Source organism: Zootoca vivipara, chromosome 3 (assembly GCF_963506605.1).
Source record: "Zootoca vivipara chromosome 3, rZooViv1.1, whole genome shotgun sequence".
Taxonomy (NCBI): Eukaryota; Metazoa; Chordata; class Lepidosauria; order Squamata; family Lacertidae; genus Zootoca; species Zootoca vivipara.
In genome coordinates this window covers 96,451,069-96,475,760 of record NC_083278.1, presented here as the reverse complement: position 1 = coordinate 96,475,760, position 24,692 = coordinate 96,451,069, and the positions used below count along the sequence as shown (strand labels likewise).

Sequence of the window (24,692 nt, the reverse complement as noted above, 5' to 3'; positions counted from 1 at the left end):
ATGGGCTCTTGGCTCAAAGCTCGTCATTATCAAGAAAACCTGGGGTTTTTGAATTGCAAAGCCCCTACAGCGTCAAAACCAGGTTGGGGGCTGCAGGTCAGCTTTTGGTTTCTCCTCCCTGATGCCTTTGACTGCAGCCCTTTGACTACTCTTCCCTGCCCCACCCCCAATGTAAATGACATCTATTGACCTGAATGGGGAAAAACAAACAAACCCTGAAGGGAATGGAACTGGGGCACAGTCTTGTGGGACTTGGCGTACAAATGCAATGGAATGAGATGGTAATGCGCCAAAAGTCCTACGGCGGACTGCACCACTTCAGACTGTGGGTGAGGGGAGTCTCCTAGGTTTCAAACGCCATGCAAACAGAAAGCCAGCAATGCAGTGCTCCCCTTGAACATCTCTCCCAGATGTGTTTTCTGGTTGCAGAGAGTTCCCCCCTGCCCCCATGTAGGAATGGTCAAAAACAGTATCTGTTGACTTCAGGCATACATCCATTGCTGGGTGGCCATCTGTCACTTTATAGCAAAGGATATTCCCTTATTTGAATACGGCTAAAGAACCAGGGGCAGGAGTTGACCATCAGCAGTTACATACGCTCTCAACTGTCCCGATTTAAACAGGACCTCCTGGTTTTTTTTGGGGGGGGGCATGCTCTCTCGCGAGTCACCTGGCTCCCACACGATCATGATGGCCCTGAAAGATGCACATTTGCCGGGGCCGTTCTTTCATGCGAGTCACACAGGAGAATGGCCCCGAAAGACGCGCATCCTGGTTTTAGTCTGGGGCATGTTGGAGGGCGTGCACTTAGCTCCCCGACAGTAGACTGAGCAGGTCAACAGGTAAACTGGACACAGCCTTCCCTATGGCAGTGAAGTGTAGTGTATTTCTATTTAGAGAACAGCCACTACTTCCAAATTTGCATATGCACATATCAATTAGCTAATGCACATGTGCATTTTTTGTGTGATGCACAACTGGCCACCCTACTCTGTTCTCATGAGTTCCTGAGATGCAAAACATTTCCAACATATTGAATGTTACACAATGTGGAACATCCCCACTTGCTACCAAGTCTCTTTGTGGCTCTTTGCGTGATATTGTTTTGAGCCCAATTTCTCCCCCTAACCCACCCCATCCTACCGACCTCACTTCAAGTTAGCGGTGTCTCTGATTGCTGGCTTTGGGCACATTGTGCAGCCTTACTGGCTCTGTTGTCTCATCAATATAATGGCAATAATATTTACTTATTTACCAGGGACTGTCCCAAAAGTATTGTAAGGCTTATAGCTAATGGAAGGAAAGCACTTTGAAGATGTGAGAAAAACACTGTGTAGGCGCTAAGATTAATATTAATAGTTGTTCCGAACACTCATTCTGCATCGTATTATGTAATCATGTCTAAAGATCAAATGCCTGAAGCACTTATTTTCAAGGGATAATGCCTCAAATTCCCAGTACTTATTACCCTGCATTATTTTAGATGGGAAGGGTAATAAAATGCTATTGTTATGCAAAATGATACTCCCAAGAATTTCTTTACTTGCATAGATATTAAGAGTCGAGAAGAAGGCATGCATCACATTAGGAACGCTGTGTGTTAAGGCACAGTAACTCGCTGGGAACAAGGTGTGAGGAGTACAGTATTGTTAATATTGTCATTATTGTTGGATTTCTTACCTGACCTTCACTGCAGGGTGCAACAATATAAAAATACAAGATTAAAACAATCTACAACAACAAAAAAATAGGGTGGGTCTCCTGGCCTTGTGGGCGGAGAGGAGGGAGAACACAAACCTGAGGTTTTGTTCAGGCTCACTGCAAGCCATGGTTTAGCATCACGCGTGCCATGATTCCAAAAAACTATAGCAGGAGAATGAGTGTTCCATTCCAGATGATGTAGAACTCCAACTCCCATTAGCCTCAGCCAGCATTTCCAGTGGTCAGGGATGATGAGAGTTGATCTTGGCATCCGTCTGTCTCGAGAGGCAATGGGGTGCACCTCCAAGAGTGAAGTCAAACCTCTGTGTTAGCAGCACCGAAGTGACCTCCCCGGGACCTGGGAACTGTATATAGAGGTCCTGGGCTGCCCAGATGACAAGACATTCCCCCCAGCCTTGCTGATGTGGTCCAAAGGAAAGCAGAGCCATATGTTTGGCACCAGCTAGGTAGGCTGCAGGAGTTGCTGGAAGGAGGTGTACAAGGCGCCATCCAACTGTCTTAGGGACTCTATTCCCAATCTGTGAAGAGTTTTACTCCCTAGCCTCTTCTTCTCCCAAAGTTATCCCACAAGGCAGTGGGAGTTTAGGACCAGAGATTTCCTTTTCCTAGATGGGCTACCTTCCCAGGAAGATGAGCCCCACCTGCCCCTCACTTCCCTCTATAACACATGCAGTAACTGCTTTCTTGACTGTTGGACCCACTATCGGTCTCATCTGCTTAATCTGCCAGAGCCTTTCTTCACATGCAGGAGAGGTCTCTAACCTAGCTGTGTTTTAGGCTGGTGACATGGTCTACCCAGGCAGGCCCCATTTTGGCTGTTCTGTTGCTGGTAAGGCAAGAGAAGTGGAAGCCTCTGTGGTCATGGAGAAAGGGAATCTGGCACCAGACCTTCCTCTCCAAGGTCAGGCTTCCCACTCTGTCCTTGGAGGAGGAGATCTGATGCTGCCGCTTATGTCCCCAGGGACACTCTTCCAGGGCCCATGGATTGATCGCACTGGAGCAGTGTTGACTTTTATTTTGTCACTATATGGCAAGTGCTTAGAAATTCAAAGACCCTAAGATAAAAAGCATATCCCATGACAAATCGATAATCTGATTTAAAATAAACACTAGCTCTCTGCGCTCTTGCTGCATTGGGGGTTGTTGGGAGTCTCTGTTCTATTCAAATACACAAAGTCAGAGGCAGTGACACAACAGAGAGGATGAGGTCAGGGATTAATCCTCCAGTCTGGCCTCTCATACAGTTGGCTTTGTGCAGGAACACCTGGATCACACACGCACCCTTTCATACTGATTATATCATGTTGCATTTCCAGTGTTTTATTCTCCATTACATCTTTCTAGAGGGAAAAGTAGTCAGAAGCAACCTTGCACATTCACAGTCCTGTATATGTTGTTACGGACTGCGGAGAAATGTGATTCAACTTTGCATTTAGACGCGTGCCGAATTCGCACATTCTGAAAGAAAGTGCAAACCCTCCTTCAAAAGACACACTCTTCTGAGTTCTCCAGCCAAGCAGTATGTATGCAAATGCATATACTAGGGCAGGCACCCCCAAACTGCGGCCCTCCAGATGTTTTGGCCTACAACTCCCATGATCCCTAGCTGACAGGACCAGTGGTCAGGGAAGATGGGAATTGTAGTCCAAAACATCTGGAGGGCCGAAGTTTGGGGATGCCTGTACTAGGGCAATGTATGCATATAAATGCATTTATTAGTGGGGGAGGAAATATGCAAAATGCATTGTATTGGGGGGGGGAATTGCTTTGCAACAATGAAAAATTGTACTCCACAAAATGGAGGAATTTGCAGTAAAATGATGAATTTCCATGAGGACTTCTTTTTAAAAAATCAGTAAAAGTTGTTTGACAGTGGAATGGAACCCTTGGGACCAGGGCCGTCTTAAGCATGTCAGGCGCCCTGGCACCATGGTGTGGAGATCGCTCCGGCGCCCCCGCCCCGTTTCTTGCTGCGGCTGGTGGGCGGGCGCTGCGCACCGCGCGGTGCCCCCTAGCAGCCTGGCGCCCTGCGCCACCCAGCCTTCCCCTAGAGCCAGCCCTGCTTGGGATGTGGTGGACTCTCCTTCCTTGGAGGTTTTTCAGCAGAGGTTGGATATCAATCTACCATGTATGATCTGCTTGAGATTCTTGCATCCCAGGGGGTTGGACTCGATGACCCTTGGGGTCTCTTCCAACTCTGCAGTTCTATGGTTCTAATATGCCACCTCTCATATAAATATAGCGGTGCAGCTTGTTAAATTCCATGTTTCCCTGTTCTTAGTCTGGCACTCGCTGTGTGCTAAATGAAGGAGACATTCATTTCGCTTCACTCCCCTAAGGTAGCCGGCCAGCTGACTGCGGTGTTTTGTCAAGTTGAGAGGCTGTGACTTGCCCTGTAAGACTGTGGTTCGGGCAGGATATATAACCCAACTCAAAATCATTGATCTAGCTATTAGACCATCCAGTTTCTGAGCAATGCACTGACTAAGGAACCGAAAGTGCCCCGTCCCACATAGCGGGGACCTCTGTGTGTGTGTAAAATGGCAGCCTTTTTGTTTTGTCTGGAATCATTCCCATCTGGACAGCTCCCTCCCACCCTTCTGTTTTGCTGCTCCACATAGCAATGAGAGGTTTCCTCCAAATCACGTACAAGCTTCTCCGAAAGCGTGTGTGCAACATGCTGTCCTTTCTGTCTATATGTGTGGGGTTTTTTTAAATATATACTAGACCTTGGTCCAAATCTAGTTTTGAATTTGTTCTTTTGGCAAATATTAGAGTTACTTATCGAATGGCTGGTCCCTGCTGTGTGGACAGTGTGGTCCTTCAGGACCTTTTAAAAAACTGGATCCTATAAAAGTGGGGAATCTGTGCCCCCCTCCAGATGTTGTTCAGCTGCAACTCCCATTGGGTGTATGGGGTGTTAGGGAAGGGGTAGGTGGGGGGGCACATGGATAGGTTGTCCATCTTTGGTCCCTACCCTGCACTCAGCACACACCTGTGGCTCCTAGAGACTGTCAGCATGTGACAGGGGCCGGACCCTGGGAAGCAGCTTCAACTGATCAGCTAAACCAGGTGAGCCAATGGGTCTCAAACCAGGTGAGCCAATGGGTCTCAAACCCTCAGTGAGTTTGGATTAGGACAGGCATAGGCAAACTCGGCCTTCCAGATGTTTTGAGACTACAACTCCCATCATCCTTAGCTAACAGGACCAGTGGTCAGGGATGATGGGAGTTGTAGTCCCAAAACATCTAGAGGGCCGAGTTTGCCTATGCCTGGATTGGGATGAGCTAAGTGTTGCAGAGACCTGATCCACCAGAGAACAAAAATGTTTGCAGAACTTCTCCGAGTTCAAGTAGAAGTATGTATAAAATGTGTGGGGACAGAAAGTGTCCCAATATGAGATTTTTTTTTAAAAAAGAATTGCATGGCATTCTCCTTGGGAGGGCTGCGTCCCAGGGACCCTAGCAGACCACTCAGCACTGGGTGTGTATGTGACCCCCAGCAGCCAAGAACTCTGAAAGAGAACCAATGAACAATCAGGACCAAAGGGGGGCAGGACCAGAGAAGAGCAGGCCAGGAGTAAGGCCCAAGGAAGAACACCAGAAACCCAAAACATGCAAGAGCTCAGGGAGACCATGTTGCTCAAGCAAGGCTTAGCTGGCAAAGGAAGTCTTTGATACCTCCCTCCTCCCTCCCTAGAAAGATTAGGAGAGCCTGGGTTGGCGAAGTCACCAAGAAGACACCCCCCACCCTTCTTCTACCTGTGCACATTGCACCACAATAGGGTGGAATATTCAGAGAGAGAGAGAATATGTGTGTGTGTCTATTGGAGTTATTTAATTTACGACACATCTTTAATTTTTGCTGCAACTAAACAAGTAAGGACCATAGCTCAGAAGCAGAGGACATGCTTTGCAGAAGGCCCTGGATTCAGTCTGGACACCTCCAGTTAAACAATAGGATTGGGTAGCAGGAGATGGAAAAGTCATAGAATTGCAGAGTTGGAAGGGACCACAGGGGTCATTTACTCCAACCCCATGCAATGCAGGAATCTTTCACTCAATGTGGGGCTTGAACCCACGACCCTGAGATTAAGTGTCTCATGCTCTACGGACTGAGCTATCCCAGGACTGCCTGAGAGACCCAGGAGAGCGAGCCACTGCCAGTCAGGAGACCATACTGGGCTGGATGGGCAATTACAGTCTAGCCTGGTAGAAGGCAGGTTCCTATGTCTCGTGAACAGGCAGATCCCCTTTAATGAATGACAAAATGGGCTTTTGCTAGGAAAGGGAGCATCGCAAGGAAAACAGCCCCAGATGTTCAGATCCGTATATTTCCAGAGTCCTTTGTGCAGCCTGATTACATGGCATGTGTAAGATGAAACAGCCACGGTTTCAAGCAAGCCTCCCCAAATCAGCTGCTCAGCTACACAATGATGCTAACCAGATGTTTCACTTTTGTCTTCAGCTCATTTTCTAAATCCTCGGGAGCCCTGCATGTAATAAGACCCTTACCCAGCTTACATTACCCACCCATCCCCGAGCTCTGCATTAGCTCCTCTGCTGCAAAAGAGGAGGGACACTGCTGGCTTGAAAGAGAACGCAGGCCAGTGGGTTTCGTGCCCAGTAAAGGCTGTGTGCTTTTCCACTCATTTGTGGAAGTCCTCAAATATATTCTCGGCATCCGTTCGGTCCTGTGAGTCAATGAAAATAAATGCTCCATTCACAGGCAACCAAGCTGAGAGCTGGAGAATGATATCCGTTGCAGAGAGGCAATTGTCCTCGAAACCAGACCAGCGAGTGAAAGGCTAGCCCCAGACGCAGCCAAGGCAAACAAGGAACGGTTGGCTGGGGAGGCGCAGAGTGGGATGAGGTTGCGTATTTTCCTCTCGGAATTCACAGCCCTACACTTGGGAGCTCTGGAAGGAAGTGCATGTCAGCCTTGACTGCATCATATTTAACTTGGCTGTTGAAATCGCTCACTTGGGTCTTTCGGCAAATACCACACCTTTTTTATGTTCTATTCTCCCACCTTTAACTTGTTCTTTAGCGAGTTTCAAGATTCTGAGCAGAGTTTAAAGCCGGGGGGGACGGGGGACCCTTCCCCCCTTCATTTCCCCTGCCTAGTTTCTCAGAGTAACAACAATGCTCTTACTCTACAGCTAAAAATACACACCATTCGCTTACAGATATAGACAGAACTAGTTTTTCTAGTTTCTCTGCAATATTCGCATATGTGCAGCTATGTTTTTGATTTGACGGGTTCCCACCGCACTTGCAGGGCTCTACACCTTTGAAGCAATAATAACAGGCACAGAAATCATCCCTTGAGGCAGTCCCTATTGCTGTGTTTCTGTGCCCAGAAAAACCTCTTGTGTTGAATCCCTGCATTTGATACAGTTCTTAAAGTTGCAGTCCAGGAAAAGCCTCGGCCCTGACCTAGAGACAGCAGGCGGAAAAGGCGAAGACCTAGAGAGGGAGGAGGAAGCCAAATAAATCAAAAGTAGCTGAAAGAGATAGTAAGTATAGAAAAGCCTGTACATAACCAAGAATTTTGGACATAATAAAAGGCTCCTGTTGCATATTGATTTGAAATAGACACATCTTGGGCTACAAGCCTCTAATAGCAATACATGCAATCTCCAGGTATAGGAAATGGAGGGCTCTGTTCAGTGCTTTCCCCCCTAGAAAAATAGGTGCCAGTACTCACCATGCCGCAGGGACGCGGGTGGCGCTGTAGGTTAAACCACAGGGCTTGCCGATCAGAAGGTCGGCGGTTCGAATCCCCACAACGGGGTGAGCTCCCGTTGTTCTGTCCCTGCTCCTGCCAACCTAGCAGTTCGAAAGCACGTCAAAGTGCAAGTAGATAAATAGGTACCGCTACAGCAGGAAGGTAAACGGCGTTTCTGTGTGCTTCTCTGGTTCACCAGAAGCGGCTTTGTCATGCTGGCCACATGACCTGGAAGCTGTACGCCGGCTCCTTTGGCCAATAATGTGAGTCAGTCACGACTGGACCTAATGGTCAGGGGTCCCTTTAGCTTTCTCACCATGAAGTTGTTACAGTAAGTGCCACACTTTTTAACAACAAAAAAAGAGATGCAGTTACTGCGTACCCTTGAATAAAAAAGCAGTGGCTCTGTTTATTTCTGGTCCATGTCAGTTTCACATCTGTCCAGTCAGAAATCTGTTCCATCTTGTTTCTCCATTAATCTGCATTTTTTTAAATAAAAAAAATTGCTTGTATTAAAATTCAGATTTAATTATGTATTCTTGAGAAAGCATTTCCTCACTAAATTTGCATTGCTGAACATACTTTGTCCTAAAACAGTGTTTCCCAAGCTTGTGCCTCCAGATGTTTTTGGACTACAACTCCCATCATCCCTAGCTAGCAAGACCAGTGGTCAGGAATGATGGGAATTGTAGTCCGAAAACAGCTGGACGCACAAGGTTGGGAAACACTGTCCTAAAATATGCATGATTGTGAACGTATTTGTACCTTTTGTGTTATTGTTGTTTTGAGTCAGGAACCACATCCCAAGTGTGAAACCTGAAGGACAATGGCAATCCGATCCACACCTTAGCCTGGGAGATTCGGATCAGGTCAGTTCATAATCATAATTTGCAAAGAACAAATCCCTCAAAGCATCCCTGTGGGAGAAGCACTGCATTTGCCCAAATTGAAAATGCTGCAGCTTGGATGCATGGAAAAATGTGTGTGTGTGTGTGTCAGACATGGTATGATGTATGCAAACTGACTTACAGGTAGCCTAATAAACGAAGGCTCCAGGAAACTCGTCACTTGTTTTCTCTTTCTTCCAGAGGTGGTGTGTGTGTGTGTGTGTGTGAGAGAGAGAGAAACCAGGCTGAGTAGAGACGGAAGACATATTCCACCTTGAGAGACCAAGACAGTAAGCTCTTCCAGATGAGATCACTGTCAGGGTTGATCAATGTACTGACCTACTTAACTTGACAGTGCCTTTTTACCTATAGCAGAATGGTGGCTGACATCAGTATAATAAATATGCATGGTTTCTCCCTCCCAGCGATTCCTTCCCAAACATATCAGCTGACGGTGTCCCTATTATTACAGCAGGGCTGCTTAATCTGGGAAAGAACAGGACTTTTGCACGCAACACTCGTTGTAGTCTGCTGCCATCCAGTGGGCTCCTTGTTCAATAACTGCTAAGTAAAGGAAAATGCAGCACAATAGAAGTTACCATATCTTTTGGTGGCTGTTCTGACTCTGTAGCACATGGGTAGACAAACTAAGGCCTGGGTGCCATATGCGGCCCAATCGCCTTCTCAATCCGGCCCACGGACGGTCTGGGAATCAGCGTGTTTTTACATGAGTAGAATAATAATAATAATTTATTATTTATACCCTGCCCATCTGGCTGGGTTTCCCCAGCCACTCTGGGCGGCATCCAACAGAAAAATGAAATAAAGTAATCTATTATTTAATCTATTATTAAGCATTAAAAGCCTCCCTAAACAGGGCTGCCTTCAGATGTCTTCTAAACATCTGGTAGCTGTTTTTCTCTTTGACATCTGATGGGAGGGCGTTCCACAGGGCGGGCGCCAACACCGAGAAGGCCCTCTGCCCGGTTCCCTGCAACTTGGCTTCTCGCAACGAGGGAACCGCCAGAAGGCCCTCGGTACTGGACCTCAGTGTCCGGGCAGAATGTGTCCTTTTATTTAAAATGCATCTCTGGGTTATTTGTGGGGCATAGGAATTTGTTCAAACCCCCCCCCCCACAATATAGTCCGACCCCTCACAAGGTCTGAGGGACAGTGGACCAGTCCCCTGCTGAAAAAGTTTGCTGACCCCTGCTGTAGCAGTTGTACTATTTTACTAAAACAAATACCAGGGTAACTATTGGCATCTCATGTTTGTTGTCAGTGTATGCTTGTTTGTCCCAGCTATGGGGTTCTGGTGTCCCCACAGTTGGGTTAGGGAAGAAACTCTAGCATCTCTCTCTCCCCCTTCCTCCCCCCCCCCCCCCCGATTCAGACATCCTGAGCTGCTTGGTCACTAGGAATGTGGAAGAATTTTGTTTTTATTGCATGTTATATTTGTTTAATTAGTATCCCACCCTGCCTCCCTAAAGAACCCAGGGTAGCAAACATTTCTACAACAAAAAGAATATTTATTTATTTTTTAAAAAGCTTTCCCAAAACAGTTAAAACATTCCAAAATCATTTTCTCATCTTAGTGATCTTAGGGTTGTCAGGTACAGTGCTTTTCAGTCATAAAATAACTGGGTAAACGGGAACGTTTTAAAATTGCTCATGAAAGTCAATAATGATGGCGACAGATGCACCTCACATTTTAATGTGGTGCTTTTTAAACTAAAACCCCACCCCTCTCTCAGAATTGATGTATTTATTTTATTTAAGACATTTATATACCGGGGAAAAATACTGGGCTAGAATAGATGATGAGCGACGTCTGCGTGTGGAATTTTTCAGGGGAGGGATGGAAGGGAGAGAAAACAAGCTTTTATGGACATGGGTAAAAGCTGGTTCCAGTAAATAAAACGAGATCTTACTGAAAGTGCATGTTTACATAGGGCACCACCCAAACCGCCATCAAATCAGATTCAGGGAGGCTCCCATGCAAGAACTATGCAAGGTGTAGATCCCTATTTTCGTGCCACGGTGGCACTGGAAAACGCCGGAACTGTGATCTGGTGTTGACCTTGTAGGGGCATCTCAGAGGATCCATTTTTAAAATATAAATTTGCTGCAGCCAGCTTTTAGCTTCTTCCCCGTTTCATTAAAAAAAACCCCAGCCTGCTAAAGTAACGCTCGCAAAAAGGTCAGCTTGCCTCGCCTCGCCATTCCAAAGTTGATCTGTGTGCAGGGAAGGAAGGAAACCAACCCTATTGCGCTCCGCGAGGCTTACACTCAAGTAAACAGCCCCACGGTCTCGCAAGCTGGTCCTGAACGTTGCAAGGCACGCGCGCCGGGGCCAGACCGCGCGCGCCCCGCCGCTCTCTGCAGAAGGGGCGGAGCGAGTGCGCGCCTCGCCGGGGCCGGAGCCGGAAACGGGGAGGGACGGCCCGGGCCGCGCATGGAGGCGCGCTCCGCCGCAGGTCGGTGCTTTTGATTTGTTCCGCGCAGCTCCGCGAGCCATTCGTTGCTACAAACCGTCAAGGCGGGGAGTGGAGGTCCGCCCCCTGCGCCGGGAGCTGTGCGGGAGGGAGGCTCCGAGGAGCCGAGCAAGTCGAGGAGCGTCTCGCCCCGGGCGCAGAAGACAAATGCATGCTTGTTCCAAGCGGGAAGGAAATTCCTGTCGCGGAAAACTTTGTCCGAGGACCCTGGGAGCGGGAGGGGACTCTGAAAGCGTCATGGCCCGGAGCTCCGCTTGACGGTCGCAGCGCAGGAGGGTTGCGCGCGCAAAGATGCGCAAAAACATGTTGCCTCTGGGGATGGGCAGAGGAGTCCTGCAAGCACAGTTCAGCACATAGAGGTCCGAGCAGGCGCGCGCGAGCCACAAAAGTCCCGGCTAAAATAAACGTGTGAGGCCGCAATTATATTACATATTTACCTGGGAATAAGTAGCGTTGAACTCAAATAATAATAATAATAATAATAATAATAATAATAATAATAATAATAATGCATTTATTATTTATACTCCACCCACCTGGCTGGGTTTCGCCAGCCACTCTGGGCGGCTTCCAACAAAATATTAAAATACAATGGTCTGTTAAACATTAAAAGCTTCTCTAAACAGGGCTGCCTTCAGATGTCTTCTAAAAGTCTGGTAGATGTTTTTCTCTTTGACATCTGGTGGGAGGGCATTCCCTTGGGCGGGTGCCACTACTGAGAAGGCCCTCTGCTTGGTTCCCTGTAGCTTTGCTTCTCGCAGTGAGGGAGCTGCCAGAAGGCCCTCGGCGCTGGACCTCAGTGTCCGGGCAGAATGATGGGGGAGGAGACACTCCTTCAGGTATACTGGACTGAGGCTGTTTAGGGCTTTAAAGGTCAGCACCAACACTCTGAATTGTGCTCGGAAACGTACTGGGAGCCAATGTAAATCTTTCAAGACCAGTGTTATGTGGTCTTGGCAGCCACTCCCAGTCACCAGTCTAGCTGCCGCATTCTGGATTAGTTGTAGTTTCCGGGTCACCTTCAAAGGTAGCCCCCCATAGAGTGCATTGCTTAAGTTTGCTTAAGTGAGGCTTAAGTTTGCGCTGTAAGGTTGTTGTGCAAAACAACAACAGTGGACTTTTCTGTAATACAGTACTTTGCAAAAATTTGATAAGGCTCCTGGGTGCATGCTGAGTGGCTTCCAGTTTTGCGGATCTGAGATTAGCTTTATCAACTGGCAGAATTTCACTCTCATTCCTAGTTGTCAAAAAATGATAACAATCCCAAAGGAATTCATGCGGTTGGTGTTTTTGTGTTTTTAGCTATTCCTCTACAATGTGGTTTTAAAAACATGGTTTTTTTTTTGAGGAGGAGTACTTTGTTCTGTTTGAAGATGTTAGGTACACTTTTTAGAAAGCTTTTTGTAGCTTTTCTTCAACTGTTGGGTCGGCACCCGCTAGTGGATTCCAGGCTGCTCCAAGATGCACTGCCACCTGGCAAATATAAGGCAAAAGATTAACAGATGGGTCCCCAAATGCATGTTTGGGTTAAAAGTGGTTCCTGGTTCTGTAACGGTTGAAGATACCTTCCTTAGATGGAAGACACTCTGCACATGCTCAGAGCTACTCAACTTGAGGTTCCAGAATGGTTTGAACAGAAAAGGTGGCAAACCTTTCTGGGATGACATATAAAAATAAAATAAAATTAGTGTTTTCGGTCGGTGTCCAGCTTAACTTCTCTCTCCCACAGCTAACAATCTGTATGGGTCAGAAACATTCTGGGCAATATCTGAGGAGGTGAACTAATCTTGTAGGAAAATTAGGAGAGGCTGGGACAGCAGCAAAAAGTCTCTTCCCATGGCCTTTTCCCTTCCCATTGCATCATTTCCCAAAAATGCCACAGGGTAGCAGTGTGGCGAAAGAACACCATCTGCGCCCTCCTTGCGCAAGAGTTGTAGTAAACCAAACAGCCATGGATTTTAAGAATAGCAAATGGAATTTGTCATGGTTGGCCACCATTATTGCCCTGACTCTAGCTCAGTAGTGTCTACTCCAGATGTTGCTGCACTGCAACTACCATAACACCTGGCCATTCCTGGTCTATACTGAACGGCTGTGGCTTTCCAGTGTTTCAGGCAAGGGACCTTACCTGGAGATACTGGGGATTGAACCCGGGACCTTTTGCATTCAAGGCAGGTGCTCTGCCACTGAGCTATAGCCTGTCCCTTATGGAAACATATCCATACACCTTTGTGTCCCGGGGGGTGGGGCGGGGATGGTATAAAATGGGAATGAATCAGGGCCTTTTTTTAGCCAGAACTTGCTGGTACTGCAAGAGAGAGGTGTTCATGGTGAGTTCTGGCACCTTTTCCCTAGAAAAATAGCACTGAGAATGATACATTTTTCTGCTTCTCCGTTTATTATTTTGTTCTACAGGACACTTAATCTGAAAATAATTTTAGTGCAGGATTCTATTCATGGTGAACAATGGCTGAAGTGCCTGCCTGCAGTGCTCACCTTGCTCCTTTGCAAGCCCTGAGACTCAAGCAAAGAACCCATTAACCACATCCTCCCTGGTGCAAACAGCAGCAGAGGAGGAGTCTCTCCTTTAGGGGAAGGGCCATCGCATGCTGGTAACACCACGCTCCACTCGAAATCATTCTCCATGCTTCAACGAGGCTGAAGAAGGCTTCTTTCAGCAGCGGGAGGGGTAGGTGGATGGGACTCTGTGGGTGCCTGGTAAGGCCTCTGAGGGCAACATGCACATCTGTGAGTGCCACACCGGCAACTCATGTTCTGTGTGCATTTGGTCCTAAATTGGACTGAACTGTTCTTCTAATGCAGTTGCCATTGCTCATGATTGACAGTTCGGATGAATATTATCTTCCACATAGAACTGTTGTTCTGCCCTTTCCTGGAGACTCCTCTAGTTAAAAAAATTCATAAAATTATTATCTTCTTGTTTTGCAGGCGCTATCTACTAGGATGTTGTCCTCCTAGGTTTCGGGAACCCTGAAAATGCCGTTACAATTAGGACTGTTGCCGGGATGGGAGCTGTCTCTTTACTTGTTCCTTTCCTTCGGCTTTCATTTTTATTCCTTTTATGAAGTCTTCCAAGCCTCTCGAGGTAAGGCTCTATTTCAGGCTCATTCTCGTTAGGTACTTATTATTTTTTTGCTTTTGTAGTTCACAGTGTATTGACTTAAATAGTATGTCTTAATGGAGTACTTTGTAACAGCTCCCAGCAGGGCCTCCTACAAAGGCTTTTTCCCCGGAGCTTGCGGGTACCCTTCCTTTGTGTGAGCCGAGAGCGGCAGCGGAGCCAGGTGGAAGGTACACAAGCTGTGCATCTCCTTTTAATGAAAGTGTAATTCAAGGTTTACTTCAGCTAGTCAGGGACCACTAGAAGCAGTCAGTTGACATTTACTTTGTAATAGGAAAAGACGACGCAAATCTGAAGGTTGGCCTACTAATGTGTTTTCAAACGGGTAACAATGGAAATTTGTTTTCATTTTCCTAACTAGAGTATTTTTCTTGCGTGATGGAGAGCTCTGGATGTTTGTGATTTAAATTCATTTGCCTTAACCCTTGAGAAGTGGCATTAACATTTTGTACAAAACTGTTTACTTGGATCATAATATCCCACCGCGTATAGCTTCTGGTCTGGTTAAGTCCTTTTTAAAAAATTGCCTATCACATATTTTACCACTTGGTTGATTTGTACAATCGTACCTTCGTTCTCGAATGCCTTGGTACTCGTATGTTTTGGCTCCCGAACGCCGCAAACCTGGAAGTAAGTGTTCTGGTTTGCGAACGTTTTTCGGAAGCCAAACATCCGACGCGGCTTCCACTTGACTGCAGGAAGCTCTTGCTTTGGTTTTTGAACAGTTTCGGAATGGATTAAGTTTGAAAACCAAAGCACCACTGTATTTCCACAAGGGCTCAGGTAAATAGTTAAGCAGACAGGCATGTTGAGCACCTTCTGGCCAAGGTAGCTTACCTGCAGAAGCTAAGAGTGTCAGAGAGCTCTGTGTATTGAGGGATTTGGGGATGCACCCACCTCTCAGGATGATAATTCCTTTAATGGAAAGTAAAGGAGTTAAGGAAGGAGGGAGCCATTCCAAGGAAGAAGTAAAAGATGAAGGCCATTCCTTAGGGGCCACATTGATATCAGCTTGTGCGTCTGAGGTTGGGGGTCTCCTAGCTGTAAAGTGATTGGATTATTAGAAACTCAGGGTGATGAGTTTCTGATGGGTATGTAGCCATTTCTGTTTTCAGAGGAAGTTGTCCGTTTCTGCTACTTCAGCAAGAGTGTTTAACAGCACATGTCACTAGTAGACTGCCCCAGTCCTTGTTGATCGTTTCTGTTTTTGTCAATTTCCAATTTGATGTCTGGTTTCCCATTAATTTTGCAGCCCTTGCTTCAGCACAGTTATCCATAGTTATACTCATTGTGTGCCAGTGAATTCTACTGGTAAATTGCACACAACGGTGAAAAGGTTGGTCTTGTTGCATGGTGTATGTGCTTTATCTATGTTAGTGTTTACACCTTGAGCATAGAACCCACCTTGCTAATATCTGTTGAATGTTAGGTTTCTATAAATATATTTTAAGAGTAGTCTTCAAAGCAGACTTGGTGCGTTGGGGTGAGATTGAACATAATTCAGCACAATAATTTTGAGAGCTGACGTTGCACAGGTGTAACAATAGCTGTTGTGCTGGCAGCTGCAGAACATGAGTGTTGCTGAGTGCAATAACAGCAGTTGCGCTTGGGGTTGCTCGGCATCTTTCCCAAGGGCAACACAGCTTTTGAACTTGGCTATCGCATTATGTTAAGAACAAGGTCCCCCACTTGCAGAATGGCTGTGGCAGTAATGGACTGCTGCAGTTGGATATGACCTTTGACATTGATGCAACCAACAAGTCCTTTCTCCTCCTTGTGTTTCTGGCATAAGTACATAAGTTTTTCCTGATTCTCTCATAGCATTAAAATGCATACTTGTTGAAAGTCACAGTTGCCGGAGAATGCTTTGATAGCACTTTTAAAAAAAAATTAAATTGATAGCACTTTTTATTGGAGGTGTGGACCATATCTCCCTCTCAATGGGATATGTTGCTTAAGAACAGAAGAAAGGATGCTTTGCTGTCTCAATTTATCAGTTGGGTGTGGAGTTCCTACCCGTCAGTATGTACTTAGGGGGAAGACACAGGTGTTTGTCTTGTGGTGTTTCTGTTCCTGTTGAACTTGTCTTGCTGCTGTGTCCATGGTTCTCAAGCGTGTCACAGGCCTTTTTGCCTGTTGTCCGTTCTGAATTGTGGCTGGCTCCTAGAAGCTGTCAACATGCAATAGCGGCCACACCCTGGGAAATGGCTTCACCTGACCGGCTAAACCAGGTGAGGGTAGCTGATGGGCCTCAAACCCTTAGTGAGTTAGGGACTTCCCCTGTATCAGAAGACAGGCTTTGGTGGATTGAGCGGATGAGACCCATAGTGGGCCCAGTGGTCAAGAATGCGGTTTCTGCATGTGCTGTGGCGGGAAGTGAGGGTCAGACGGGGCTTGTCAATTTGGGAAGGAGAAGGAAAACTCTGATCCTAAACCTCCACTGCCTTGTGGGACATCTTCAGGAGAAGAAAAGTCTAAGGAGTAAAACCCTACACAAATTGGGAGTAGAGTCCCTAAGACAGTTGGATGGCGCTTCTTACCGGCAATTCCTGCAGCCAAGCTGGTGCCAAACGTATTGCTCTGCTTTCCTTTGGACCACATCAGTAAGGCTGATGGAGGGTGGTGGTCTTGTCTGGGCAGCCCAATCGCACTGCCTAGACTTGCATCCTGGGGAGGTCACTTTGCTGCTGCTAATGCAGTAGTTTGACTTCACCACCGGAGGCGCACTCCACTATCTCTTGAGACAGATGGATGCCAATGAAGAGCTCTGTTGGGTGACTGGTCTCTTTTTGAAGGCAGTTCCCATTACAGTATTTGGAACAAGTCACTAGCAACATAATTCTCCTTTTATTTCCAATGAGGCTAGCAGTGCATAGCTGCTGCTGTTCCATAAACACATATACTGAACCTACATTCCTATCAGTTTCAGTGGGTTGGATAACACTCTTCTCTTGTCCAGATATCCTCTTTGTGTGGTGCAGGAGTGAACCTCTCCCCTTGCAACATGCACATGAGATATGAGCATTCCGCGTGTGAATCATTCATGTATATGTTCAATATACATGTCAAAGTGTTTCTCTTCCTTGTTGAACTTTCTGAATCTCGCAATTTGATGGCTTAATTCATATGTGCCTTGGATATTTTAATGTATATATAAAAAGAATACTTTGGCTTGAAGTAAATTGCCATGCTTATTTTCCCCCCACTAGGGGGAGATAGCAAAACAGTCTTTGAAAATGTTGGAAATGCAATCTCTATCTTGCAGGTTGTGATTAGGGCAAGCAGACATAGATTCTTCAACTTTTGCACTCATTTTTTCAGTGCTGCATTCGATCATTATATACGGAAAATGACTATAAAAATAAAGCAAGGTTTGCTTAAGGTACATGCTTATATTCATTGTGTCCAGGTTTCTGCCCGACACATGCGGAGAGAGATTCTTACTTGGAAGTAAAGTATGTAATGGTACAGACTCAGCAGCAAATGCAGGGCTCACAGGTCATAGTTCATGAGCAGGGTAAGATCGGAACTGTATAGAAGTAAGGAAGATGTCCCAATAGGCTTCCCTACCGCACCCACTTGCTCACCTTGCAGGAATGATGGGATTGCAAATGTGTGCTCTGTCGGCCACGTCGGTCTGCTGCTCCCATCAGCAAAGCTGGCACCTAGTTCTAGATGGCAAGACTGCACCCTCCTGTTCAGGCTCTAGTTCAGTCACTTGCCACGTCCTCCCTTGGCTGATCTGAGTCCTCCCCTATGGCAGCATTTTGTCACTTTGGTCCCAGAGATTGGGCAGTTGCAGGAAGGATAGACCAGGTAGAGGGTTGAAGAGTGTGTCTGCTGTAGGGCAATCTTGAGCAGCAGAATTGATAACTGTACTTAATAGTCAGGTTTAGAATCAGCAAATAGCCATATTTAAGTGGATGAGCATGCAGTAGAATCTGCCAGAGTAAAGTAGGAAGAAAATGTTATGCAGTGGATGCAAAATAAGATGGGACAAAGCACACACCATTAATCATCATCATCATTTTATTTGAAGGGCAGTGTGAGCAGACATTTGCTGGTTATCCTGATCAAAATACTGAATGAGAACAGGAGATTCTGAGGAGGGTGGGGGATAGTTGAGGGGGATAGTTGAGAGCCAGTGTGGTGTAGACTTGTATTCTGGAGAACCGGGTTCGTGTCTCCGCTCCTCCACATGCAGCTGCTGGGTGACCTTGGGCTAGTCACACTTTTCTGAAGTCTCTCAGCCCCATTCACCTCACAGTGTGTTTGTTGTGGGGGAGGAAGGGAAAGGAGAATGTTAGCCGCTTTGAGACTCCTTCGGGTAGTTATAAAGCGGGATATCAAATCCAAACTCTTCTTCTTCTTCTTCTTCTTCTTCTTCTTCTTCTTCTTCTTCTTCTTCTTCTTCTTCTTCTTCTTCTTCTTCTTCTGTATTTTACATTCTTATATTGTGATTTTATCTTGTGAACCACCCTGAGACCTGTGGGTATAAGGTGGTAAGCACATGTTGTTTTTGTTTTTGTTTTTGTTGTTGTTGTTAATATCCACTCAGAAGGAGTTGGGAGAAGAATGGCTAATCCACCTGATTTTTCATAGAATCATAGAGTTGGAAGAGACCACAAGGGCCATCCAGTCCAACCCCCTGCCAAGCAGGAATCACCATCAAAGCATTCTTGACATATGGCCATCAAGCCTCCGCTTAAAGACCTCCAAAGAAGGAGACTCCACCACACTCCTAGGCAGCAAATTCCACTGCCTGATATTTTTCCTGATGTTTCCTTCTTTTGCCTGCCCTAAGTGTCCCATAGGCTGAGGATGCACCTGGGAACTCCAAATGACTCTGTTTGTGAGTTTGTTTTTTTCCTGCCTTCTGCCCACAAATAGTCAATACAGTTATCTATGTCTGTTGTACCATTCAATCATGGCACCATCTTTGTCAGTAGGCATTTATGCATGCTCATTTCTGCCACTAATCTGCAAGCTGTTCTGACCCTAGCAGTTGATAGCATCATGTTGGAGAAGTGCTTTGAAAGTGAATTATGGGCATGTTCACATTAGCGCTAGGGCTGATGGGAGTTGTAGTTGAGCAATATCTGGAGCGCCAAAGGTTCCTCACTCCTGTTTTAAACCTTTGATTCCTCCCTGCGCTGCCCTATCTATGCCTAGCAGAAGCACCTTTTAATCATGCTTTGGAGGCAGCCAGGGATAGAGCCTCACGTGCCATTAAATAATCTCCAAAGTAACACATTAAAGTTCAGCATCTATTGAATAAAATAATTCTTGGTCTACATTTTTTGGGTTGCTCTCTGCAAGGTCAGTGCTGCCGGATTAAGAGGGTCTGCAGGTTGACCAGGGGAAAAAAGGAAAAAGAAGCAGCAGAAATCCCTCAGAGAAGATGACACTTTCCCTTGAGATTTATCTTGGGTGTCACAAAGTGAGAGCAAAAACTCATTCTGCTGAGAGATGAATTTCTTCAGGTAGAAATTAAGAATCCCCCTCAGAAAAGCAAAGGTGATAAATCAAGCGTTTGGCTCCTCACTCGAAGAGCTTTTTTCTTCCCCCTTCAGCTAAGCAAAGTTAACTGTTTGAACCTCTGAGGCAGTCTCTCTTCCATGTGACTCCAAAATAGGACTTGACGGGCTTTGGTTGGGGATAAATTGTGGGCAAGAATGCATTTGATATTCAGTGGATTATACATGTTGAAAATTTTGCTCTGAGTGGCCAATAGCTGTGCAAGGGCAATACCAACACACACACACACACACACACACACACACACACACACAAGTCTTAAGGCTGTTGTTAATTGTTAGCAGATTTGGCTTTTAACAGATTAATTAATTGACTGAATAAATTCAGGTTAAATTTGCATTTATTTGAAACACCAGCAAGCTGTGAAGGAAACCCAGGAAATGGATGTGGAGCTGTAACAGAAGTTGCTGGGTACCGTATGCAAGGGAGAGAGAAAATTAATTGGAAAGCCTGTGGGTGGAAAAGTTGGAAGGGAATTCTGCTTTTGATAACCTTACAGACTGAACTCTCAACTATTGCTTCACTGCCACCTACCACTCGTATTTATTATTGATGCTCCTTTGTGCCTATATTTCTCGCTTTTTCTGTGAATAAGCTGCCTGATCAATTCAGTAGGTCACTGTTACAGTGAAATTAAAAGACAATGACTGTCTAGCACAGCACTTAGATGCCTTTTTGGTTATAGCTAGTATGCTGTGGGCTGTCCTGAACATTGGCTTTACAGTAGAAGGATGGAATATGAATACTGCTGAACATTACAAAAAATCTAATTATTCTGGCTTTTATGTGTAAATTTAAGTGAAACAATACATAATGCAATAAACCAAAATAGACATGCATTGTTAGAAGGAACCACTTACTTCAGTGCTTTTAAACGTGTTTTCTGTGATACTGTGCAGTAGAACTAAAAGAGCATTTATTTTTAAAGATGTGCTATGAATTTTGAGCCCAGATCAAACTGACCGTTACTCCTTTCTGAGTCTAATGGTCACACAGTGAGTGACCTTCTGGTGAAAGATCTTGGTTTCATTTTGCACCTTTTCACTATTTAGTAAGGGAAAATGTCTATAGAATGAAGGCTTGGCATCATTGGCCTGTTAGCATTTTGACTCCTTGTCTCTTTTAAATAGCACTAAGTATTTCAGCAAGTGGAAGTCCTCAGGTTGTGCCAGGGATATGAAATGTTGTGCCCGTCCTCACCTCTAGGAAAGTCAACACAAGGCTTTTCTACACCACATCTTGCTTTAAAATTTGGTAGGGCTGTGGGTGACTAAGATGGAGTTGCTGGGGATGTCTGAATCTGACAGCTGGCCACCTCTGACATAGAAACGCAATCTGTGATAACTCCATTTTCAGCCTAAGCGTGTTGCCGTGCTCCTGGAACTGAGCGATGACACAGATGCTGAGGTGCCAGGGTGGCTGTCTGAGGAGCAGGCCATTAGGCCTGAACACCACCATTGATCCTGAGACCCTCTGAGACTGGATCAAAGGCTGCATCCTTTGACCACAGGTGCCTTGCACAAATGCCCGGAACGTGCTAGATTCTACTCCAAAAGGCTACTCCTTTAAGGCTCCACAATTCTCAGCAAAGGGGTGGAGCCTGAGTAGACGGTTTCAAGGAGCACTTGACTTAGTTGGGAAGATGCATTCATTGAAATAAGTTCTACGGTATGCTTCCTAGACTCTGTCCAGGGTCCTGAAAGACCTGCTCTTAACTTCTCACCTTCAGGCATTTTAGCCCTGATGAAACCCAGTCCATCTCTTTCATTCTATTCCAAAACTGCTTGCTGGATTTTTGCCCTCCTAAGTCAGCCATGGCTTTATTTGGGGTCCCCCCCCTAGGAAAGGACACATGCTTACTTGGAAATAAGCCCCAATAGGCTTAGTGAGATTTCATGTTCAATAATTTGGGTTAGGTTGCAGTTGTTGTGCAACAGAAACTGATGTACATGTTGAGCTGTTTATAAGAAACAACCAACTTCTGTTACTTCCTGATAATAACTTCTTATTTAATGATCTGTTATTTCTGGCAGAGTATGAAGAGGAACTTGATAGAGAATTTGAGCTGGAAACTGATTCACTGTTTGGAGGATTTAGAAAGGTAAGGTCAATGAATATTGCTGAGATATTATTTTTAATTTGAATAAGCATGGGAATAAGCAGTTTGAATTGCCTTTCAGTGAACTGTAATTGGCTTTGATGACTGGTGTGTTAAATTGTACTCTGGATGAAGAAGGAACAGTTTGGCACAAATTGTGATGGAGCCCCAATGCTACCCTGTGCCATATGGCTTGTCAGGTTGGCATGGTTGGGCTTGCCAATTAATATGGCCTGTGTTGCTTGGCAGAGAAATTGAACTAAGTGCTGCATTAAACTTTGCAGATCTGATCTGTGCAGCTGTGTGGACTTTAGTGTGCAAACAAATTCAGATTTGCTTGCACACTCGTCTTTCAGGAGTCAATGTTGCAAGCACTTGTTACTATTGTCATCATATGAGCTAAATGAAACTATTAGGAAAAGCCGCAACAAGATTTCCTCTCCCCTTTTTCATGTTTAGTGGAACAAACACTAAACAGCGGCATAGCTAGCCGCCTGGCTGCCTGGGGTGGCAAATCCGAAGGCACCCAATCGGCGCATGCGCCGCGCGCCACAAAGCATGTGTCCATGACGCATGCGCGCACAAGAGGCATGTGCCGCGGCGGCGCGGCAACCCCCCTGAGCAAGCCGCGGAGTGAGGCTTCTCATCCATGGCGGCAGCCGCATTGCACGGCAGTGGCGGTGGCGGCCGTTGGAGGTGGTCAGCCCCGTCCAGCCTGCTGCCCCCCGCCCAGCTTGCTGCCCGGGGCGGCGCCCCCCCATTACTACGCCACTGACACTAAAAACTCAACAGTTAAAAACCACACATAATTATTCAGTATATACAATCATTATTAATATTAGGCAGGCATCTTTGTTGTACTGTTTTTGATGCCTGCTATAACAAGAAACCTTATTGTTTAGGCCACCCTACCCAAAGCTTTTGGCATGATGATAAAGATATTGTTCACAATTCGCCTTAACTAGTTATGCCACCTATGTTCAGTCTAAAGCAAAAATGTGAAACAAATTTGGGTAGCTTTTTTCTAGAGCTGAAACATCTGCAGAATTTTAAGAGGAGACAAAAGAGAATTAGTCTGCAATTTTATGCAGACTTGCCATTGAATTCAGTGAAGCGTTCTTCTGAGTAAACATGCATAAGATTGGATTGCTGTGTTGTCTGTATTTTATAATGAAAATCCGTGGGGATGGGGTTTGGTTATCTCTAGATTTCTACCTCTGGTGAAATTTGAAGCAAATCTGGAAATTCCTCCTCAAACTAAACAGTGTTTCACAAAGGGTCTGACCCACCTCCAGCCTTAATGCAGGCTTTGCCAGCTTGGTGCCCTCCAGATTTTGTTGGACTACAACTCCCAGAATCACTGACCATTGGCCTTGCTAGCTGGAGCCTATGGGAGTTGTAGTCCAAAACATCTGCTGCAATATATCGCTGGTGTTGACTGTATTCCTTCCCAACTTCTGCAGGAATAGCAATAAGGGATTTCACCTGGAAATGTAAAGAGCTGTGACAGTATGCTCAGATACTCTTGGCTTTTTTACTTGCCATGTCTGTTCATAAATAATTGCAGGAACTGGTGGCATTTCAGTTAGTCCAAAAGTTTGGCTGGTTTGAAAACATGGAAGTCGCCTTTATGTTACGGCCCATCTAGGTCAGTATTGCCTGCTCTAACTGGCAGCATATAACCAGGGTTTCAGACAGGAAGCTCTACTTGGAGATACCAGGGATTGGATCTGGAACCTCTGTGTGTTCGTTCTCTACCACTGAGCCACGGTTCCTCCCCATACAGCTTCCTTTAAATCAATATGCGAGCTTCGTTCCTCATCCCTGAGGCTTACTGGGAGGTACAGAGGGAGGGGTAAGGCTAGTGGGTCAGACATCGCAGCAGAACTAATCCGGTGCTTCCACTGCACTAACTTTGGCGCTGCCTCGCCTCCCCATCTTACTCCCAGTATGAAAAAGTGACACAGGTAGCAGGAGGTCAGGTGAGCCCCACCAATCTCCCCCTCCCTGACCACCCAGTATCCCTTCCCCTTTCAGATCGGCCTTCTATTCCTCCCATCATTTTGGGGGGACCATTCTCTCTCTCCGCCCCATCCACCCCCAGTCTCTCTTCCTAGTCCTCCTTGCTTCCCATGGCTTGCTGCTGACTCAGCCCCCCCACTTGCTCTTTTGCCAGACTTGGTCTGTTCCTCATGCTTCGGCAACAGTGCCTGCCCTGCCTAGCTTCTGAGGAGCTCAGCAGTTGGCGACAGAGATTCTTAAGGATTAGAGCAGCTCAGCAAATTGCAAGCAACGAACCTTAGCAGCAGAGCAGCTAAGCCTATGACCAGTGCTTTTTTTTTGAGGGGGGGGGACACGCAGGGGTACGACAACCCCTAAACATTTTGTGAATCTGAGTTTGGCCTCATTGAGGGGCAGTATTTCAATATGAGTAGGAAAGTGAGAGTACCCCTAAACATTTTTTTAAAGAAAAAAACGCACTGCCTGCAACCTTTGTGACTCCCTAGTCTTCCCGCCCTCATGACGGGCAGCTTAGCCAGCCACTCCTGAAGGCTTCATTGCTACTGTGACACCCAAATCCCGCTTAGCATATTACTGGGTTAATTTATATGGATGTGTGCATATGTGTATGCCCCTATATATAATGGTGTGTGTAAGTATGCCTACAAATATATATTTGTAAGAGAGGGGAATGGTGCATAACATATTAATTTAGCCACACACACCTTTTCTGTTGTCCTCTCACGAGGACCGCAGACAGCAAAATGTTATACGGCCGCTTTGTCGGCGCTCAAGATTTTGTGGTCGTTTCATAGGTTTTAAGCTAAAGCAAAGGGGAGGAAAAATTCCTTCAGCACCTACTTGAAAACTGTGCCACGCTTTTAACGGTATGAATTCACCCAGACAGTGATTGCCGTCTGCTTTCTGTTCTAATTTGGAAATTCCTTTTGATCAACATTGTGCAAAGGATGCCATTGTTCTTGGCAGGCGTCCTGGGGATATCTTTAGAAAGTGAATGTGGCCCTACAGATTGTGATGGATACATTGCGAGGGGAGGAAGAGAGAAAGAGAGAGAGAGC

At 46.0% G+C, this 24,692-nt stretch overlaps 1 protein-coding gene across 2 annotated transcripts in view; it reads left to right on the top strand.

Moving 5' to 3' along the window:
• Positions 1–10,770: 10,770 nt before the first annotated feature.
• Positions 10,771–24,692, top strand: part of HHAT (hedgehog acyltransferase) — a 168,398-nt gene continuing 154,476 nt past the window's right edge. For both annotated transcript variants that reach the window (XR_004692343.2, XM_035111262.2), the window contains exons 1-3: positions 10,771–10,816; positions 13,784–13,940; positions 21,548–21,615. Coding sequence is in view for 1 of the 2 variants with exons in the window: in XM_035111262.2 (XP_034967153.2) it covers positions 13,832–13,940; positions 21,548–21,615 (177 nt within the window). In the remaining variant the exon portion in view is untranslated. The remainder of the gene's footprint in view (positions 10,817–13,783; positions 13,941–21,547; positions 21,616–24,692) is intronic.